The sequence below is a fragment of the Pholis gunnellus genome (assembly GCF_910591455.1).
Source record: "Pholis gunnellus genome assembly, chromosome: 18".
Classification (NCBI taxonomy): Eukaryota; Metazoa; Chordata; class Actinopteri; order Perciformes; family Pholidae; genus Pholis; species Pholis gunnellus.
In genome coordinates this window covers 18,352,086-18,373,994 of record NC_136545.1, presented here as the reverse complement: position 1 = coordinate 18,373,994, position 21,909 = coordinate 18,352,086, and the positions used below count along the sequence as shown (strand labels likewise).

Sequence of the window (21,909 nt, the reverse complement as noted above, 5' to 3'; positions counted from 1 at the left end):
CATGAAAAACAGACGCAAATTGGGGTTTAATTACACAGAAATGTGCAAAAATATAAAGCAGAGATGAATCTATCCAACAGGAGGGGGAATGGATGAGAAAACAATGTCATCCAACAGGGGAAACAGGCAAATTATTGGAAATACTTTTTTACCCAATAAATTATTGATCTTTGGGAGCAAAAAAATGTTGCATTGCAAATAATGGGCCCCTAGATATATTACATTATTAGTTCAAATCCTCATTGACTAATTCAAAAAGGGAATGTACCGTAAGAGGAAGTGAGTCACGTTACATTGTTCACATTTCTCAGCAGTGAATGTACTGATGATGAACGTTCTCCTCCACAGACTACGGATGACAACGCGCCGCTCTGCAGAGGTTTAGTGCATCGCACCGAGGCTGGGTGGAAACACTGTGCCGAGAGATCCGCAGGAACCGGATCAAAGAGGTTTTCCACGGATGCACTTAAGGATACAGGAGAGCGGGAGAAGGAGCACATCAGAGACCAGGACGTCAATCTCCCCAATGATGACGAATACGAGCATTTCTATTACTTTGATGGCGTGCTGAGAAGAGTGAGAAATAATTTTTACCCCAATTACAAGAGACAAAGGCGGCAAAAAGGGATCCCTGGTAACACAGAGAACAGTGCTCTCAGAGTGAGGAACAAAGGAGACACTCAGGAAAATTTCCTCACTTATATCCGACGTCTTACTTCAGAGAATAAGGCCAGTCACTTAAAATGAGCCGCCACTGAAGATGATTAAATACACGCGGTGACTGGAGGAATCTGAACCTTGCAAAAAAAACAATCAAAACTGCATCACAAAGAAACACATTTAAGCACTAATTCTTACCTGCTGGCCAGTAAATGAAATGCAATATCTTGTGATTGGAGAGCTGAGCCTGTCATGTTAGGATGTCAGGAAGAAACACTTCCTGCCAGGACAGCAGGATATGTTTGTCATTTCTACTTTGATGAAGAACGTGGCGGCTTTAATAAATGTTTTTCACAGCAGATATTTTGATGTAGCATTCATATAGCATCATCTGACTATTGAACACCTCTTGGCTGCATAAGTTAATATAATATTCATGTAACGGATAATGACCCTTCTGACCCGAGAGAATTCTGTCTTGAGGATTTAGAACATTTGTGCTTCTCTTCTTCCATCTTGTGATGCAACAGATGTGTTTATGAAACAATAAGAGAAGTTATGTGGCAGAGCAATGGTTGATATTAATGTTTGATCTGCACAACCCCGGAGAACAAACAGGCGATTCATTTCTCAATGTAACAAAACAATTCAAAAGACGGCTCATCTGTACAAAACATTTATTTGAAATTGACATAAAAACAGCTTTGATGTATTTGCATAATTTATATCTGAAATTCATGACAAGCAAACAATAACTAAGGGGGAAAATGGCTTTGCGGCAACGCTGGACAGAACGTTTCTTTACACAAGAGGAAGTTAATTGAACAGCTTAGGACTAATAAGATATGTAAAAGTCAAAACACAGAAACTATTTCAGAAAAAAAAGACGTCATCCACGTGAAGTGCCACAGAGTGAACAAAACATGCATGCTGCTACTTCAAAGGCCAAGAGGAATCTTCAGAAACAAGACAAAGAGTTTACTTTAAAAAGGAGTTAAAGAGGGAGAATGTTCAGTGAGAGAGGTGTTCAGACCCCGAGAAATTGATGCCGGCTGTATTTTCATTGTCTGTCAATAGATGGCAGTGCCAGCACTGTAGCATCACTCTTCAGCAATAATATATAACTCTGTAACTCTTTCCTTTATACATGCTGCAGAAAAATGGGCCTAAATCTAGTTTAAAATGTCACAACCTCGACAGCCAACTGCTCCGGTTGCTCTGAATAACGCCACACCTCACTATATTCATGTTGGTTTGTTAATAGAGCTGCATATATACACACACACACACATGTACACGTTGTGAGGCGCTCTGGACCTTCGTATGTACATGTGACAGAATGAGGGGAAAAATACATTTCAGCTTCTTTTTAAAATCCAGAAAAAAAAAATAGTTTCCTTCATCTTGTTTTGAGTCTAACCAAAGACGAAACAATCCACGTCTGCCACGTGACCGCTGACATGTACAGGAGGACTGTTCAACGGTCGGGCTCAGCAGGTCAGTTCTCTTTTTTCTAACATTGGACGTCGCCGCCTCAACTCCAATTTGAAATAACACGCTCTGCGTTTGGCATCGCGAAAGCTTCCACGAACGTGGTCTCTCGAGAGGAAATGGCTACATGTAACATTGACACATTGACAGTGTGGACCAGAGTGCTACACTTAACACGGCGAGCAGGGACAGAGTTTGGACTGAGCGCTACGGAGCTTCAATCACACCTTTGAAAAGTCGGATGTCAGTCATTTTGCCCCGAAAGCTGAACGTCATGTTTTCCAGGGTCGTTTGTTTTGAAAAACGGTATAAATATTCAAAGTTAATTATTATTCATTACAATAAATACGTCAATAAATAAAATGACCTTTGAAGTTGTCCAAGTTGCATGGAAACATTATGGAAACAGCTGCTCCGACAGAAACAGCTGGTGAAATTCCTTCTACGATGTCGTGTGCGGAGCAACACTGAGCATATAAAAGACCGGACGACACAAGACTGAAAGACTCCAACGTCACTCGATTGTTCAAAATCTATTTTTGTATCTCTACGCTCTATGAACATAATGACATCAGCATCCCTAAATAAATGTATGATGATCAAATGGCACTGAAGAGGCAAAAGGTATGATTAGTAAAGCTAACCGTCCATATTCTTAAAATCTACAAAACAACAAATATAGCATGATTTTAGTTTGAAAATCCTACATGTGCCAGAGGTCAGTGCATCAAAGAGGCACAGTATTAGTGACATAGCTAATGCCACTCCTACAAACCAGTGTATATCCTTGTCTCCAGGTAGTGTTTTGTGATCTGAGGGCCAGATGCGTGACACACACACACACACGCACGCACACGCACACACACACGCCCAGAGACGTTTCAGTATTTGGACGCATGTTGCTCCATTAGAGCCTAAAACATGCAGTCATTTACGCCTGTGGAAGCGGACACCTTTCGCATTAATCTGCTCTTTTTCTTTTTTTTTTTAAACACAATTTCATTGTTGTCTTTGCCGGTGATGTTGTTCAAATTTGACCACGCGACTCTTTCTTCATTTTTCTGTATTACACCTCCGCATTTGGCGAGTAGTCAACATCTTCAGAGCTCTGATAAATATGGCTCGACTTTCCCCTTTTTGTGTTTTTTAAACTACTGGCTTTATGAGTACATGGCTGGTCAGCCACAAAGAGGTAAGCCTGTTCGTGAGACACAATGTCCACCGACAGTGTCTGTGTGCTTTGAATTTTTTTTCTTGCATTAAGTACTTTGTGGTTACTTCATTCGCAGTCCCCGTTACTTCAGCTTTCAGGGTGCGTCTGCGTGCTTGTAGTAGCCTCTCCGCAGGGCCGCAGAGGCGATGCTCTCAGCCGAGCGCCGCTGGTCCATACTTAGCAAAGCGTCTAACAGGTCGTTGATGTCCGCTTTTAGTCCCTGCCGCTGCATCCAGTTCTTCAGCAGTTCATACACTTTGTCACTTTGGGCGCCGTTCTCCGCGATCCGAATGTGGTTGTCACTGACCCCGATCATTCTGAAGAACTTGTTATGGATCCGCACGTCCAGGCACTCTTCGAACAAATCGAAGCTCTTCTTTAGGGATTTTTCTGACCCTTTAAAAGAGAACAAAATGTAGATTGAGAGACACAAAAAGGCACATAAAGCTGCAGAAACACAGAAAGTCTGTGTGTGCAAACTGAAGCGTTTATCTTGATTGTCATTTCACCCATTTTCCTTCAGGGGATGCACACATTTGAACATTTTAATACACGATCAAATGAATCTGTTAAGTCATGTCCTCTTTTAACTTAGCATGAGAAAAAAAAACGGCGGCGTGTCACAACCCCCGAAAGGCTCAGACACTGCCTGACTGTCATGAGATCGTTAATCTATCAAGCAGATAATGTGAGCTCTTGAGGAGATCCTGTTTATTAGACTGCCTGTTAGCTCAAATCAAGTGGCATTAAAAGAGCTTGGTAGAGGGGAAACCTCCCCCTCCCACTGCTGGAATCGGAAATCTCACCTTGTAGAGGCACCAATCGATGCTGCAGAGGATCATCCTACAACATAAAAACACAAATGTAAGCGACAGTGGCACAGGTGGTTATTAAAACACAAATGTTTTGAATGTGTGAGAAGCGCACCATGTCTGCAGGTGGCAGTCGGATGGCGGCGGGGCTCTGCTGCGGGGTGTTCGGGGGGTTACTGTCGGGGGAGGCTGCGATGGGCGGGGCTGACAGGCTAGTCTGAGAAGAACTAGTGGTGTTGGGCAAACTGTCTCCGAGACCCCGGTCCTCATCTTCGAGCGGAGGGGAGGCCTTGGTCATCCCGGTCTCCTGCAGCAGGGGCCGTGACTCGGGACGGGACTCCTCGCCCTCCAGACCTGCGTTCTGATTATTCTGTCTCTCCTCGGCCGTGGCTCCACTCTCGTCCTGACCACAACAAAACAGTGGAGGATGGAGAAAGGTGACATATTGTACCAGAGATTCTGTATCTTAACTGTGACGGCTACACAACAATAACTAATATCATAAAGCCGCTGAAAAGGTGCACAACGTGTGCGAAATCAAACACAACAACTTACGATAGGAATCTTCACAATCTCACTGGAATCACAACGGCTCCTTGAACCTGTTCAACAGCAGACAAACGGCATTAAGAATACACACTTAATAAGCAAAACAGCAACGCAAAGGTGCACTCGATGTCAACTCACATGGTACTTCACATGAACGCCGCCTGATTACGAACCACCACAAAGCCAGTCCAATAACGATGAAGATGACGATGACGACCAGGGAAATGCAGATCGGCGTAACTGGAAAAAATAAAATCAGTGAAGATGAACAATCAAGCACGGGAACAACCTACGATGTTAAGCAGGAGGCTTTGCGTGAAGCGGCGGGGTTACCGATGTCGGCTGGAGAAGTGGGGGTCGGTGTGGTGAGGGCTGACGAGGTTTCCGTCGGCGACAGATCCCGTTTGCGACACTCGGTGTTAGAAAATGGGGTGCACTTCTTCACCTCCTCCTCCCCCGATTTACACCTGTAATACAAATGTATTTCCATTAACAATAAAACATACAATAAAAATAACTTCAGAACCCTTTGAGCTTCAAGCTGGTCCTCAAGACCAAAGCCCCCTTATGACCCAAACAAGGACGTACTCTTGTATCGATTTAGGACCGTTAACGTTCTAAAACACATCCAACGTGCTTTCGTAAATACTATGCAGCAGTAAATGTTGTTGCAGTGAGACAAAACACAAGATTTATTTTCTCTATGTGTCTTTCGGATGAAACTGGTGGGAACCCCTGAACTGCACGCTGCGACCTTTTGGAGTTCCTTGAAAAGTAATCCCGGGACTAAAACTACCAGGAACTTCATGCTATTTGTTTTCTGCCAGTCTGGGACTGAATTTGAATTAAGCGAGGATAAGTGAAATTAGCTAGTTGTTAAAAGATGGAAACTCAACAATGCCGTGGATGCTTTAAGAATCAGCCCATTATGCTAGAATTACATTCAAAATTGGATAACATTGATCCGCAGAACTGAAAACTATTTCCGAAAAAGAAGTAGAGGGCACTTACTTGGCACAGCGTTTGCAGACTTCGCAGGCCTGATCTGGGACACAGAAGGTACCTGGTCTGCACTGGCAACTGGTGTCTGTGGTTGTGGTGCAGGATGCAGTCTGAATCTCATCTGTGGAGAGCAAAGTAGCGAGAAGAGATGAAGACGTGGCAGACGGGGGCCCAATAATGAAGGACCTAAATCCAGCCATATTAAATAGATGAAATCCATACAGAGATAGACAGATACACATGTTACAGCATGTTCCCACATCAAATACACAAACGCACATAAAACAATACACGATGCCAGACAATGATGCACGGACAGACAGGAGTCTTTAAAGGACTTTGTGAAGCGTGTGCAGACAGAGCTGCACAAGCGGTCTCGTAATAAACTTGTGACCACCGACTTCCATTAAACGAGAGAGAACAAGAAGAAGGACGTCTCAGGTAATTCGTTGGCCTTTAGAAACGATGTGGTCGTTTTTTTTTTTGCAAAGTTAGAAGATTGCGTTTCCAAGTCTGACTCCCTGTTTGATGGAATGTGCCTCATTTTAACAGGATAATGAGGACGGAGAATCCGGCATGGTTCATTTATTACATGGAGACATGAAGAGACCGTAACCCCCCCGGCCTTTGAGATAAGATCAAAATGAATAACAAACCAGCGGTCCACCTCCACGGGATGACCCGCCACAGAGGTTTGATGTGCAGGCCAATTAAGGAAAAAGTACAGCGGCAGCTTGATTTGGTTGTATTCAGACAACTCAGCTCATTTTGTAGCAAATTCTGAGGTAAAAATGTGAAGTAGGTTTTTAGATATTCATATCTAGAGCTAATTTATGACCCAGTTCACCTACATGAGACTCATGTTTTGTCAACTTGTGACAATTACAAAGTCCACAATTAGTCACTTGCCCTAAAAAACACTTTGTCACCTTCATAAGGAAACGAGAAGGCGCATCAGCTGTGCTGTTCATGAGCTGAGAATATACAGTATGTGTGTTTTTCATCAGGTGAAATGCTTTCTACATGTGAAGGCGAGTATTAAATGGGAGTTTACTGATCCCAGCCAGCTCTCGGTCTACCTTCATCCTTTATGTGACCATCATTGTGATGATCATGATAGCCTAAATGTTGCTGGGTAGAACGGGCCCGCGGATAGCACAGCTGTGACTTAAGCTAAGCTATGCAGGACTATATATGGAACGACCTGACGGCTCGCAGCAACAACTTGGATTGTATGAACATAAACAGAGCAGGGGTTTGTCCCCAAGCAGACTCATGTACGGCTCAGAAGTGAGCTCAATGCTCTTCTATCTGGTAGATTCAGGCTTTTAGCTGCTGGAACAGTCTGCCTGAGGACCTGAGAGCAGCTGGAAGAGCTTCATTCTTTTTTTAATGTAAACTCAAAACCTACATATTCAGAATGGTAATATACATTAAACACTGTTTTTTCTATTTTATTGTTTTGTTATTAAATCACTTATATTTGTGTTTTTAAGCTGTACAATTGTATTCAGCTTTTTTATTATTTCACATTGTTTTACTAATGTTACCGTTATCATAGCTCTTAAATCTAATCCACCACATTTTTCACCATTTGTTTTATTTTCTCGGTCTCAAATTGTTTTGGTCTTTTCTGTGTTCTGTCCTAGTTTACTTTGAACTGCACTAACCTGTACGAAAGGTGCTATACCAATAAAGTTCAGCTAACATCTCAGAAGTCTTAAGAGGCACAAGTATTGACACACACAGTGTGTATCGGTAGATATCATACACTCTTGGGTCCCTGCCTGATGTCCGTGTTCTTGCAGTGTGAGCCGGGTTGTGTCTGCTCTCACACAGAGACCGCTACCGGGTTTATCAAAACAGTCCTTAACTGGTTCCTCTGCCGAGCTATCGGGACAATGGGTTTGATTGTTATGATGTAAACGTTATACAACAATCAACATGCAGCAATGGCAACTTTCCAATACGAAACAATTTCCTTCGGAGGTTGTTTTGTTCGTTTTCTAAAGACGGAGCGAAGACACTCGGGGACATTCTGGTTTATTGCTCGGCTGTTAAACGCTCGGCCCCGAAGAGCACTTTCATCGCTTAATGATTGTAGCGCGCACACACACGCACACACACACAGGTTTGAAAACAACTATAAAAATAGGTCATAAATAATGTTTAAAAATCTTGGATGGTTGGAATATTGGGAGGTTTTTTCTCATTAATCCTTTTGATTTAAAAACGTTCTACAAAGAGTTAAATAGTAGTTAAACAAAGCTGACTCTGCTTCAGTTTGTCACATTGTGTTTGTAACCATTTCGTTCATTCCATCAGGCTAGAAATCATGTTCTGTTGTTGTGTGTTCAGCTCTGTTAACAGTGGAGCCACTTCATACGCGGCGCGAGAGAAGCAGCCGTTACACCGAGAATGGAAAACAGATTCCCGAAGCGAGTGTGACACATCGCAGCTTTCAGTCTTGTCAGTCTGCCCGGTGATAATTAGAATGTAAAACATGCAGAGTCATGGTGACAGGTCCTACTTTGATTCCTTGATTACGTTATTCTATAAACTGGCAGGTGCTTTGTATAAGTCTGTTCTGAGGGTGGAGCGCCTCCGCAACGCTCATCGTATGGAGACAACATGCAAAACGAGGGCTTAAACTGGAGCCTTGATAAGGTATTTCCCAACAGGAGGTACTGTGGTGCAGATAGTTTACTTTAAGTGAACGTAGTCTACAACAAGGGAAACCTTTCTAAAGTCTAATTCACATTTCCTTTGCCGGTGACCTATTAATTATTACACGGTCGTAAATAAGTTAAAACTAGAGCAAACAGCACACAAAGCTCTTTCTTAAAAAAACCGAGATGACTGAGCTCAAAACACATCCCATGTAACAGTAGTCTCTTTTCTGTAGCTCCAGCCTTTCATTGGACACAAAGACGCCCCAGTGCGGGACACAATGAGACACAGACACACCCAGTTCAGCCAGGTAGGACAGACACACAAGCAGCTCTCCAGAGACGGGCAACATGCTCACATTCAGCCCACGAAACAAAACAACAAAGACACGCCCTGCGACTCTGTAACATCACAAGATCACATTTTCAGGAGAGGATCTGAGAGGCGGGGGGGGCACACAGACAAAAAGGTATTCGCTTTCCCAAACAATATATCTCTGACACACTGGACTTCAGAAAACTCCACTTTGGAAATCAAAGGAAAGGCAGTTAAGTGCTTTATTTTTCTGGGACTCATTTTCAGTGTTTTTGAAAAAAGAAATTCCAAATTGGTTTCAGGTTTTCTTTAGAAAGTTCAGCATCTTTGGGCTTTTTTTGCTGTTAGCTGACACTTTATAGATCAAAGATAAATAAATGTTAGTATGGTTTAAATGGGTGGCAGAAAGCATCACGGTCTGACCACTCTCACCGATCATTGTAAAGTATGTTCACGCTAAGCTAAAGAGCCAACTCGTTCCCACTGACTCAGCGATGCGGACGACGTGGTTACCTGAGCGGCAGTGAGTGCAGGGCAGACAGCGGTTCATCCCGTTGGAGTGCTCTGTGTAGGTCTGGCCATGCTCGCAGGGCAGACAGGTCCCGTGTTCTTGGTCTCTTTCGCATCCCTTCAGCACAAAGGTTCCTGCAAACGACACAAAACACACACATTACAGGTTATTCGCTTCTTTACTGTGATGGGTTTCCATACCACAGGGGGTCACACTGAGCTTCCAAACCGTAAGCCAATGGGATAGCAGCTAAGAAGAGAAGGTCAGGTTCATGTGTGGGACTTTAGAGTTTTTCTTTACTTGAAGTTAATGCCCACATTTCACAGGGACTAGAGGAAAGACAGGAACCGATTCACTGAACTTCTGGGCGGCTGTCGTGCTCAGGATTTGTGTACTCAGTTGAGGCGTGCTTGGAATAAAACCACTTGATTTTCATGTGTTTATCTGATGCGCGGATTAAAGAAAGACACAGTGGAGAATAGGAAACATGCAACAGAGGGCAAAGACATCTTTGGTTGAACTCATTCAGTAAATAGAGGATCGGTGTTGTGGTCGGTTCAGGGGTGAAACAGTCTGGTTACATAAAAGCTCATATTGACACCATGTGGTTTCAAGTGAACGTGAACCAAAACTAGTTACTGATCAAATACAAATTACTTCTTAGAATTCAGAATAGCAAATTGAATAATTCAAAACAGCTAGCAACTACATGCTAAACATGTACTGCGCTAAAGGAAACAGTCTAAAGTTCTTCACATAATAAATGAATATGGCTGGTACTTTCAATTACTGAAACTTAAATAACCTCCACTGCACATTCTGCACTTTCCCCTTTCCCTCTGTGACTTGGAGCAGTTTGCCTCCTGCTTCTAGCCATCATGCATTCTTTCCAGACAATGCAGGGAATATTTGCCGAATTCATTTGGGACACAGTTCAGGTTACGGGTTCAACGTTTGACTCAAGTCTTTTCACACAAAATGCCGTCTTTTAAATCTGCGCTCAGTCCTTGACGCCACTATTTGTTGATCGGAGGGAGTTTCAGGTTGAAATGTGGCAGCGGGCGTACTTATTCAGGCCCACATTCCTCATATGTTTGGTTGGAACTGGAGCTGTAATTGCTACTGAATATTCGACTTAACGTGGTTCCCCCTTACCAGCCTTGCAATTGTGGCAGCAGAGTCCCTGGTGGAGGTACTGCTCGTTCTCCACACATGTTCTGTGACGCCGCAGGGTGAGGTTTTTGTATTCGTCGCTGGACCACTGAGACGCTGGAGGTTCGGCTGCGTGACACAACAGCCCGACGAGGAGCACGGCCACAAACACCTGGATCATTGAGGTCAGGGAGGGAGAGAGAAGACAAAAGCTTTGCATTAGTTTTGCATACACACAGTATCCAAACTCGCCCACTCAGACTCATTACATGACAGTAAAGAGGAGAGTCTATCTTCATAGGGAACCGTGTGTGAGCAATCTACGACTTAATTTGAACCATCTGATCTGAGCATCTGCCGTGGGAAAGCAATTATGGGAGCCATCCAGCTGGTCTGAAGTAGAAGCAAAAACAACCCCGTGTGTGTGTGTGTGCACGGACACAAAGCTACACACTGACGACATGCGGCGCAACAGGTGACCGAACTTAATTCCTCCAATTGATCTGGTTTTCTTTTTAAAAAGGGAAGAGTCTCTGCTGTGGGAGTAACAGACAGGGTCTGATAAGATATCCCGGCTAACGCCACCGCGGTGCCCGTATCGAATGTGACTCCAGAGAGCCATTCATGTGCTGGATAATAACAGGGCTTGTATAGGTGGGGTACCGAGAAGAATACGGCCGAAACGCTTTAGCGTGGCCCCCGGGCGCTGGTGTTTATTCACACGCTTTTCACCATGTCAACGTGAGAAGGCCCCATTCACTGGCAAACAACGCACTTTAGTGCCTCTACTTCAAATGACCCACATTCTTAAACCCTCGGCTCTTTGAATGCCGCGACATGTGACACCGCCGTCCGGCGCCCCCGAACGCAACGCGACACCTCCCGGGTAAAGTGAGAGGCCTAAGATTTGGAGGTTTTTGTCTCTCCTGTGCTACCGCCCCCCCCCCAACCCCCCCCTCCACCTCCACCTACGCCAGACCAGGAGAGAAAAGGAACAGGTTAGGGGGTGGAGAGGTGGCAAGGTTGAGAGGGAGGGGGAGGGGGGGTCGATTGAAAGTGAGAAATTGTAGACAGCGAGTTGAGGATGGGACGTTCTGCAGGGAATAGGTTTTCTAAAAAAGACAGTGTGGGAGAATGAGGGGAATAAAGACGGATAAACAAGAGGTAGAGAAAGAGGGACAGGCCGGAGCTGCGAATGACTCCTGACGCTAAAGACTTGGCTCTCTGGAGGGCCGCCATGCCTTGTTGTTCAAAAGAACTTTCCTCTCTCTCTCTCTCTGCCTTTCCCCTTCTTCCTCTCTCTCTGCTCACGTCAGACTTTCCAAAGACGCTGAGAGGCAGACGTGGAGGGGCAGACGGCCGGCAGAGCAGTCACAATCACACCATTTAGATCTATCCAAACATTCTCTGGGAGGGGGAGAGACAGGGGAGAGAAGGAAAAGGGGAGGGAGATAAAATTAGAGAGAGGGGGGGGGGGCACTAACAGCTTTAATGCCACAGGGTGAGTCTTTAGACTTGAACACGCCGTGTGTGTGTGACTGCAGGGTGGGGGGATGCAGAGACGAGGACTTAGGGAAAGAGTAAGTAGAAGGCCGCGTGAAAAGGCAAGAGAGCGAAAATCTGCGCACAAGCACGCGTGCACGGCAAACACAGTGGAAAGGAAAGATGAGAAGAAAAGACAACTGGGAATGAGCTGCACTAAAAGGTAATCCTACACTTCTACAGGGCTCAAGTCAAATTGCATTGAATGTGCAGTTTGTCCAGCCGAGTAAGAAGCTAGGAAATCCCACGGCCAATCAGAAGTTGAGACTCAGGTGTCTCTTTGACAGTGAGGATGCACAGACAGCACAGAGATGACGTCACTTCCAGTCTTTGGTCAATTCCGGGCCTGTGATTCTAAAACACTCGCAGCGGTGCAGCTGCCCTCGACAGCTAACCTGCTGCAGCAGCAGCTGAAGGGTTCGCTACACAGAACATCCGGTTCAAGCACGGCTTCACTATTTTCATTATCTACGAGTCCTGCGATCGATGAATCTTTTGGCTTATTAAACGTGAAAGCCCGAGGTGAATGTGGGAATCAAGAACCATCTCTGTTCAGCTTTTATTTTGAAATAAGAGTCCCAACAAGCCTGAGGGAAACCTCGCCGTGTGGTATTTCTTGAACACAGTCTGCTGGCAGACGAGGAAAAGGGAACATGTGTCCACGCTGACGTCTGCTAAACTACAACAGAGCAAATGTGCTGTTTACACAAACACTTTGGGCAGCCGCAAAGTGGCTTGGCTTTACCTCTACGACCGAGCGAGGAGGAAGACCAGAGTGACCATAACCTCAGTGTCGAAAGCCCTCCAAACCCACAATCCCTGGAAAACCTCCCAGCGCCCGGCTGAAGCACTTCAGTCCACTCCACAGTGCTCTCTATCCTCTGCACCACGAGTGGGCTCGGCTGCAGATTACTGGGTTAAAACAGAGTCCCATTGTCAGGCTTCCGGTGTGTGTGTACGATGGGTTAGTACCACGCTTGTGTGGATGCAAGTTAAACTAATAAAAAGTTACAATAAAATAATGACGGGACCCTCTGTTTATCTGACAACAGTTAGCTTCCCTTCGCTTCCTCTAAACACTCTGGGTTCTTCCACAAATTGCCTTGGCACAAACGCAACACATGCCACATGTACACTGAGAAGTGACTAAACGACAGGACATCCTTTCAGCCGACTTATGGTATCAATGGGCCTTTTAGAGGGGCTGATAGCTCCACATCCCCGAGGGAATCAGTGACCTCCATTATGAAAAAAGAAAAGAAACGCAGTGAACTCTTGCACGCACAAACGCAACACACATACATGAACGAGGGGAGGTTCTTCATTTCATATTGGAAGGATGATTTCAATCGTAGCCAACTGATAAGGAACAACATGATGTCGCTCATTATACCGCTGTGTTCTAACTGAGAACGCTCCATCACGCTTTCCTTATGAGACAATTTAATCAATTTAACATCTGTGATCCTTACGATATTGTATCGATACTGTGAGACATCACGACTATTAGACTCAAGATATTTCTAGGTATAAGTGCTGAGGATGTGAAATTAGAAATAACAAATAAATAAAAACAAATTTTCTCAGCTTCCTCATGCGGTCCATAGAACACCAACTAAAGAGTGGTCACTTTGTAGTTCATGCAATCCATGAAATCCAGTTTGTGAGCGGAACCCAAACTGCACGCTGATTTGTTGATCTGACAACGACTTAATCAGTTCATCGGATTATAGATGGTCAGCAGCTGGGGGGGGGGGGGGGGGGGGGGGCGAGGTCAGCAGTCGAGTGGACTAACACTGATTATGAACCGTTACTGCTTTATTACAACTGATGATATTTAAGGCCACAAGCACATGACGGACTGGAGGATGGAACAAACGTGTTGTTTTTTTTCCCACTGCTGTTCATTTTGCAACACGCCATGAATGACCTAAGTATGACACGTTTGCTTTCAGCTCAGTCGACTACGACATGCGTCTTCTTTATGAAACACCGCGACCTCCCACCACCACAGGAAGGAGAGACATCCACCGCGTCTCATAACAGAGGAGGTGACGCCGCCGTCGGCACCACAGCTGTTCAGAGGCACAACTGGTGTCAAGAGTGTAAACAGTGAAGCGGTGAAATCCTCGGCGATCAGCTGCTCTCTTCGTCAATTCAAAAATGCAGAAAGTTATTTTGTTGCACAATAAGCAGCAAACCCTCACGTTTGCGGGTTCTCTGGAACCAGAGAATGTTTAACATTTTAGCTGGAAAAATGACTGAAACGATTAACTGATTATGAAAGTGGTTGATGAGTTTTCTGTCAAGCGAAAAATGTAAATGAGTGCAGATTTTTTAATGGTATCGACTAGAAACCTTCACTGCTGATTTGTCTTGTCTAATTGAATTAGTAGTATTTATACTGTCGGGTAGTATTTGGATGGCTCTTTGACAAAAAAAGGAACAACAGAGAGTCAACAGAAAAACACAGAAACACTGTCCTGTAATGTCTTCATGTCCAATATTAGTTTGGCATCATTTCTTTTTTTAACATACGCCAACTCTTGTACTCATGTTCAACTCAAATCCCTCCAGGCCGAGCTTGACAGGACAGTGAGGGCTCTCTGCCTCACGGATAAGGCCCGGCATGCCCCGCGGAGGGGGGTGACCATGCACGACTCTCCTTAAGTGATGAATTACACCGGCATCCTGTCTCAGACGACGGAGGACATGTACGACACCCGCTGAGGCGCCGCAAACAAATCCAAAGTCCAGCCGAGCTCGGGGCACATTCGTCATAATAAAGCTAAATGATAGAAAATGAAGAGAGAGCGACTCCCGCCTCAAATCTGAAGCAGTTAAAGACAAGAAAGTGCGAGTGAAAGTGCACACAGTGTGAAAACCGCAAAAGCTGCGCACACACACACACACACATGCGCGTACGATACACGAGCACACTGTGCGGTTTATGTGTGGGAGCGTGTGAAAAGCGGCGGCCCCCTCCTCTCAGGGAGCACAGGAAGCTCGAGACAATACGGAGGCTTCATGCAGGGTTCAGCTCCACAGCGGCCCGCCTCAGAGCAGGGCCCGGGCACCCGATTGGACCCGCGACACATCCGCTATACGGCTGGATATTTATAAACTCGGGGAAGCTGCAGCTCCGCAACATGGATTCTTGAGCTTCCTCAGGAGGTGAGCTGATTAGACGGAGCGCGACGGTGTGTCGTAAGCAGGTTAGGTGACATTCACCTTTCGAATCAAGAGAGAAGAAAAGAAGAAGGGGAAAACAATCTGCGATGACGACAGTCTTAATGAATTTTACTGGCAGTCAATCTGCAACCACAAGTGGGAGAAATGACTGACGCACTGACGCTGACCACATGAAAACCGTCGCATTGTTTTGATGGCTGAGAGAGAGAGAGAGGGGCCGTTGAAGGTTTGGAGGGTTCACACTGTTGTGAGCAGGTGCAGCATCACACATGTTTCAATCTGTTTGCGTTCTTGAGGTCGAGTGCGTCTCCAGTGTGGTTTTCTAAAGGCTGACTGCTCTACTCGCACACGTCACAAAGCACACTTATTACAACCACCGTGCGTCACGCTTCACGTTATTCATGGGAAATCAAACTTCAACTTCAACGCAACAAATTGAATTTTGATATTTGTGTGTGCGGCGGGCTATTTGTTAACCCTTTTCAAATTGTGATCAGGCCCCTTCACAGCACCAGGAGGGCGAGAATGAAAAAGACCAAGAACGGATGACTAAAAGACTCAAGTATGTGCAGGAATCCATCACCGTGCTCGACACAATCACATCAGTCCATTAAAGCTCCTCTTTGTGCTAAAAGGAAGAAAAAGCCCATCAAGCGGTGGCAGTTTACAGCCGTCTTTATAAACACATCGCAGCAGAAATGTAGAGTTATGTGGCTGCTGCAGCGGCTCAGCGAGGACCTAAGTGACCATCAATAGCTGGAATTTATGTTGGATGTGTGTCTTTGTAAACAGAAGTCCATTCTAAACTCCGGACAAAGGTTGAGTTTGTTCTAAGTCTTTAAACTTTTGTCATAATCTGTCCATTCATCCAGGAGAGCAGGAAGTCAGAGGAACATCAAGCCACTCTGCTTCAGTATTCTGTCACATTTACAAAGTCCACAGATTATTAATTACTATTTAGAACATTTATAAAAACTTAAACATTTTTAAGTAAAAATGCCCCGAAATTCAGATTGCTGCTTCTCAAATGTGAATATTTGAGTAAAATTGAATGTTTTGGGGTTTTGGACTTTTGGTTGGCACAAAGCAAAAACTATTTAAATACTTAAACTTTGGTAAATTGCACTTAATAGACCCATTGAGTGATTGATAATGAAAGAATAAACACTCTTTGCAATGCAATTGTTTTTAGCTGTTGTAGGGCTCGACTAACTGATTATTATTATTTTCATTATCAGCTGATTACGTTCTTGGTTAATTGATTGTTGGCTTTACAAATGGTCTAATAATAGTTTTAAAATGTGCATCAAATAAGCTTGTTTGTTAAACCAACAGTCACACCCTCAAAGAGGTTCAGTGTAAATGTAGAATACAACACAAAAAGCAGAAAATCCTCATGATTTAGAACTTAGAACTTTTGCTTGACAAATGATCTAAACCGTGAATCCATTATTAAAATAGTAGATGATTATTTTATTGTCAGTTGACTTATCGATGTGTTATCTATTGTGACATATAAAACAGCATTTCAATTAGATTAGATTAGATTTCCTTCATTTAACACAGGATGGATAGAATCCTTTCAAAAAAAGTCCAATCAGGCTGCAACTAAAAATACATACATACATACATAGATATGACCAGAATGTCTATTTAATGTCCAAGAAATAGTTTCTCACAGCCCAAAGTGACATCTGGAAATAGCTTCTTTCTCCAACCGACTGTCAAAAACTCACAGATATTCAGTTTAACAACGACGTAAAACACCGAACGGCAGCAGAACCTCCCAGCGGAGCAGCTGGTCCCAGACACAAGACGTCAGTTTGAAAAGTGACTGAACGGATAAATCGAATTAAAAGACGAGTCATTGACTTATTGTTTCAGCTCAAGCAGCATTTGGGAGAGTATAGTGTGACTAGAATGCCTTCAAATAGGTACACACTAAATTACATTTAGATAACATGTAGAAAAAGACCAACAAATAACTCTGCAGTGTCCATTCCTGCTACAATGTCCTCGAGCGGGATAGTAAACTCATGTGATTTGACTCGTCAGATGACACATGGGAAAGCTATGAGTGTATTTCACCTCAAAGCAGTTAGACGCTGTGTGTGTGTGTGTGTGTGCGTGCGTGCGGGTATGGAATTAGTTGCTAATCAGACTGAGGCAAGTTAATCTGTTTGACACACGGTGAGATTCTCCCCCACTTCCCTCCAAAGTTGGGCCGTTCACGTGTGGGCAATGACTTGCCTCCGTTGGTATGCAGGCCGCACCTGAGCACAGGTGGCACTCCCTACATGAGTCAGCGGGTCACTGATAACCAAAGAAGGATTCACTTTAACGATGGTGAAAAACAACAGTAACAGCAGCAGCAGCAGCAGCGGTAGCGGCGGCGGGTTCCTTCAGAGCAATATCTTCTTATCAACATCCGCTCTCAAGGATAAATACCTGGCTTTCACACTGTGACGGGCCAAACCTGGTGTCTGACAGTGAGTTTTGTTGCACCCCATTGCGTCATTCAGGGTCCATGCAGCCTCTCTAAGCCCCCCCCCCCCCCTCCTCGGTCTCCACTGTGACCGTTCACATGGTCGCCACTCAAAGCAGCACTAAGCGGCGGTTACAGTTCTACTCTAGGCTGGAACACTTTTTGTTGACCACTGCTCGGTTCCCCCCCAGCGGCACAGATTTGGCCCAGCCGCCTGTCCCAGAGGTCCATCCTGCCCCCCCTCCCCCCCTCTCCTCCTTGTCTGTGCCGTCCACAGAGACACGGAGGGACATTTCCTGTGTGAACCAACACCCAGACGCACACAGCAAAGCCATCGCAGATAGGAATCCGGAGTGCGTTCTCATCGGGCAGGACAGTTCTCAGAAGTAAATCGATGCCACTAATATCAGCATATCTGTGTATTCTAGGCAGGAAGTTTACTGGACGGCCAGGCACGTACACTCGGGCAATTTGGAGTGGAGTGGTGTGTGTGTGTGTGTGTTGGGGGGGGAAGGGGGGGGATTAGAGAAGGGGGGTGGAGGGGAAGGGGGGTGAAGTTTCCCCATAGTCCCTTAGCAACAAGGCTCTCTGGCGAGGCCTCCAGAATGTACTGCGGTTTACAGAAGAGATAAACATTGACTTTGCCACCCGGAGAAGTAAATGTGATTCCAGTGATGGAACACTGCACGACTTAAAACACAGATCAGACAACGCGGAAAGCAAACAGGAAGGCTCCGGGGCACCGCGGCAGACGTTATGTTCACTTCAACGACTCAATTAGAGCGGAGCCGCGGTAGCCGAATGTTCGGAAATCCCACGACGTCGCAGCTTAATGACCAACACTGTAACTTGCTCTGATTTCTTTTTCCCGTTTCCTCTCTCACGCTGCAATGTAAACCAGTCAACTTAAAGAGCGTTTGAAGGGAGCCTTCATAGTGTCTCACATGCAATTTACTCACATATCATTAAGCCAAAAGGGCCGTTAATGGATTGGCTACACGTGAAGGCCTCACAGTGAGCACACGGTATTTATAGTGTCAGGCTTTTGGTGCTGCACAGATGGAAAAAACAACAGCGGGGGAATGAAAAGACGTCTCTGTGAGCGTCCGAGAGCGGAAGAAAGTGGAAAAGCGCCGAGAGGACGTCTGTGGCTTTAATTGACTAAGCTGGCGAGGTGAATTCTTGGCTTTTCGTTTTCTGGGGGTCAAGCTGATATTCACAGCTTCAGACGTGTTACTTAAATCTCAACACGCAACTTCCACACACACACACACACACACACACACACACACACACACACACACACACACACACACACACACACACACACACACACACACACACACACACACACACACACACACACACACACACACACACACAGCTGGGGCCATAGCTGCAGTGCTGCTTATTAATAGGCCCTATAGGGCCAGATACATCCGCTGTGACGGACCAGGAGCCATCGTATGCTGCCTGTCTGTACAATATGACCACATGATGTTCAACACAGATGGTGGCTGTAACATTGAGGCTTTTTTTTGGGGGGGGGGGGGGGGGGGGGGGGGAGTGAATGATACAAGCACATGTACTTCAAATCCAAAAAGAAAAACAGGAGCCAATAAGCTCCGGATGAGCCTTCTTCTCCACGTAAATAAACACTTTAAATCAGCAACACAAACAAACACAATGTTACTTCTTGTGTGCGTGTGTGTGTGTGTGAGGACAATGAACGGGCTTGTCTCATCTTCTCCAAGTTCACAGGCCTGGCCGTGATTTCTGTTCCCATGTTAACAGCGCAGCTTCCCAACAGTATAATAAATAAAGAGGCAATGTTTGTCTGGTTTAAGCCTCAACTTTATGAGGCATTTTGGTATTTTATTTTATGTATCAGAGCTCTTCTGGCCTCCCAGCGACACTTTGAAAACAACAAGTTATTTGTATTAACAGCTAAATCATGTTACTGTCCCGCTGAAGCGCCTCGAGCGCGTACACGATAAGTAGCTATATCCGAAGTTAAACCATCATTAACACTTTAATAACAATACTGTGACAGACTGCCAGTGTAATACAGGTGAGTCAAATACACACGCGTGGGTATTCTTGGTGTGTTATTGTCGTGTTTACTTACAGAAGTTTTCCCGACCACCGGATCGAAGTTCATCTTGGGAACTTCGAGAGGAGAGAGGAAATCCCGGCGAGTGCGCGTCACCAACCCAAACCAGGTTTTAAAGTCTTTTTAACAAAACACACAAACAAAACAAAACCACGCGCGCAAGTCCAGCCGTAACACTATCCGTCGCCCGGTTTCTCTCATGAGTTTTGTAGCCACTGACACAACTTTTAACGCGTTTTTCCGGAGAGCTGAGAGACTCACAGCCAGAACACCACTGAAGACTTTTTGTTTTTTCTCGCCTTGGAGCTGCGCGTGACGTCAGACTTGACCCAGGAGCCAATCACAGTGCTTCAAACTGAATAATAATGAGGTTGTTAAACAGAGGTGGAAGAAGTACTAATACCTGGAATGTAACTAAGTAGCCTACAATTACTACAGTACTGTAGGCTACTCGAGTAGCATTTTGAGGTACTTTACTTGAGTATTTTGATTTTATTTAACTTTATACTTCTTCCATCTACAGCAGTAATATGAAATGAGAAACATCAGATATAGTAAAACACTGACAGGGAACATTTTACTGCACAGTGAGTACTTTTACTTTTAATTTGAGCACATTTTGCTGATAATACTTACACACTTTTTGTTAGTACGTAAGGTTCCTAATGCTGGACTTTTACTTGTTGTGGTGTATTTTTCAAAGTGTGGAATTAGTACTTTTTAGTACTTTTACTTGAGTGAAATCTGAGTACTTCCTCTACCACTGCATACCACAGTGTATAGATATTTTACTTAAGTAAAAGAAAAAAGTATGAGCATCAAATATACTTAAAGTATAAGTATTCACTATCCAGAAGGTTCAATTTCAGAATAATATTCATTGAATTAATTGATGCATGAATCACGTTAATGTTGCAGCTGTAGTAGAGGGGCTCGTTTTGAGAGGATCAATGACCTCTTGTCTTCATTTGTTGATAGTATTTTGTATTATCGATTTGAATCTGCAAAGTAACTCAAGTTAAAAAGTAAATGTAGAGTAAAAAGTAGACCCACAATAATAATGGATGAGGAGTAGAAGTATAAAGAAGCAGAAGATGGAAATACTCAAGTAAAGTAAGTACCTATAAACTATACATAGTCACAGTACATCACTAGTTTAAAAAACAAAAACAACATCATTTCTGTTACTTTACAGTTTGAAGCTATTTCTGTGGAGTAAAACATGCAGCACTGATTTCATCTACATTTGACTCACAACTCAAACGGTGCTTTGATCTCCATGATGAGTAACTCACCACAACCACTGCGGCCATTAACCAGCCGCTGTGATGTGTAACTTACTAGTAATAACTAACTAATGTGCAACAAGCCGAAGCACCACTGAATGAATGAATGACTTTCTGCACACATTTGCAGACACTTTATGGGAATAGCTTTAAGTTGAACCCAGTGAGAAAAGGAACAATTTAGTTTCTGCACTTTAAGAACTTTGCAGTTCACAAAGAGCACATAAACTACCATTTAATGACACCATAACATGATTCCACTGTTTGTACTCGCCTATATCAAACATCAAACATCCTCCCAAATGTGGTTCCTGCTGACAAAATCTTATCTAAAGTGGGTCTCGGGCACGTCTGTCTAGGGAGGAGAAAGCAGGAAGATGGTTTGGGCGAACCTTCACCAGACCATTCCAGGATAATTAGCAAAACAAACAAACAAGTAAACAACCAGAGCCTAAAGAACTAGTGCAGATAGAAAGATGCTAGGACTGACCACTTAGTCAGACAGTGTTGTGATGAAAGAAGGATTACTCAATATCTGGACACATTTAGTCTGGTATGTGTCTCACTTCTCATTTTGCCGATTCCTTAAATATCTTGTGACCAAAGTCCTGATAGTGAGGTGAGGTAATACTATTACAATCAGTGTGCCAGTTAGTGTGGAATAAATGCCTTGGTGAGGAGAATGTTGATGAAAAGTGTGTGATCCGGTCACGTCGGAGATGCTGCTCATCGTTGGGCACCTAAAAATAAGAGACGACCTCTGTTGGCCCGGCAGCTAAACATCCGAGGAGAAATACTTATGCGGCAGTTTCTCACACGACCGTGTTGTTGTTTACTCGGAGCAAACTGCAGAGTGCAAACAAGGCCGTCAGAGTTTAAGCTCCGAAAAGTGGGGCAAGTCAGAGGAAAAGAAAAG

At 44.4% G+C, this 21,909-nt stretch overlaps 1 protein-coding gene across 1 annotated transcript; it reads right to left on the bottom strand.

The window, feature by feature from the left end:
• Positions 1-1,328: 1,328 nt before the first annotated feature.
• LOC306710543 (tumor necrosis factor receptor superfamily member 10B-like) lies at positions 1,329-19,975 on the bottom strand. The gene is made up of 10 exons (XM_079179163.1): positions 19,723-19,975; positions 10,379-10,547; positions 9,226-9,357; positions 5,737-5,848; positions 5,059-5,192; positions 4,864-4,965; positions 4,732-4,778; positions 4,292-4,579; positions 4,171-4,207; positions 1,329-3,760 (listed from the first exon to the last, which is right to left on the bottom strand). Exons 1-10 carry the CDS (start codon positions 19,753-19,755, stop codon positions 3,459-3,461), a joined length of 1,356 nt encoding a protein of 451 aa, XP_079035289.1. The 5' UTR covers positions 19,756-19,975; the 3' UTR covers positions 1,329-3,458.
• Positions 19,976-21,909: the final 1,934 nt, after the last annotated feature.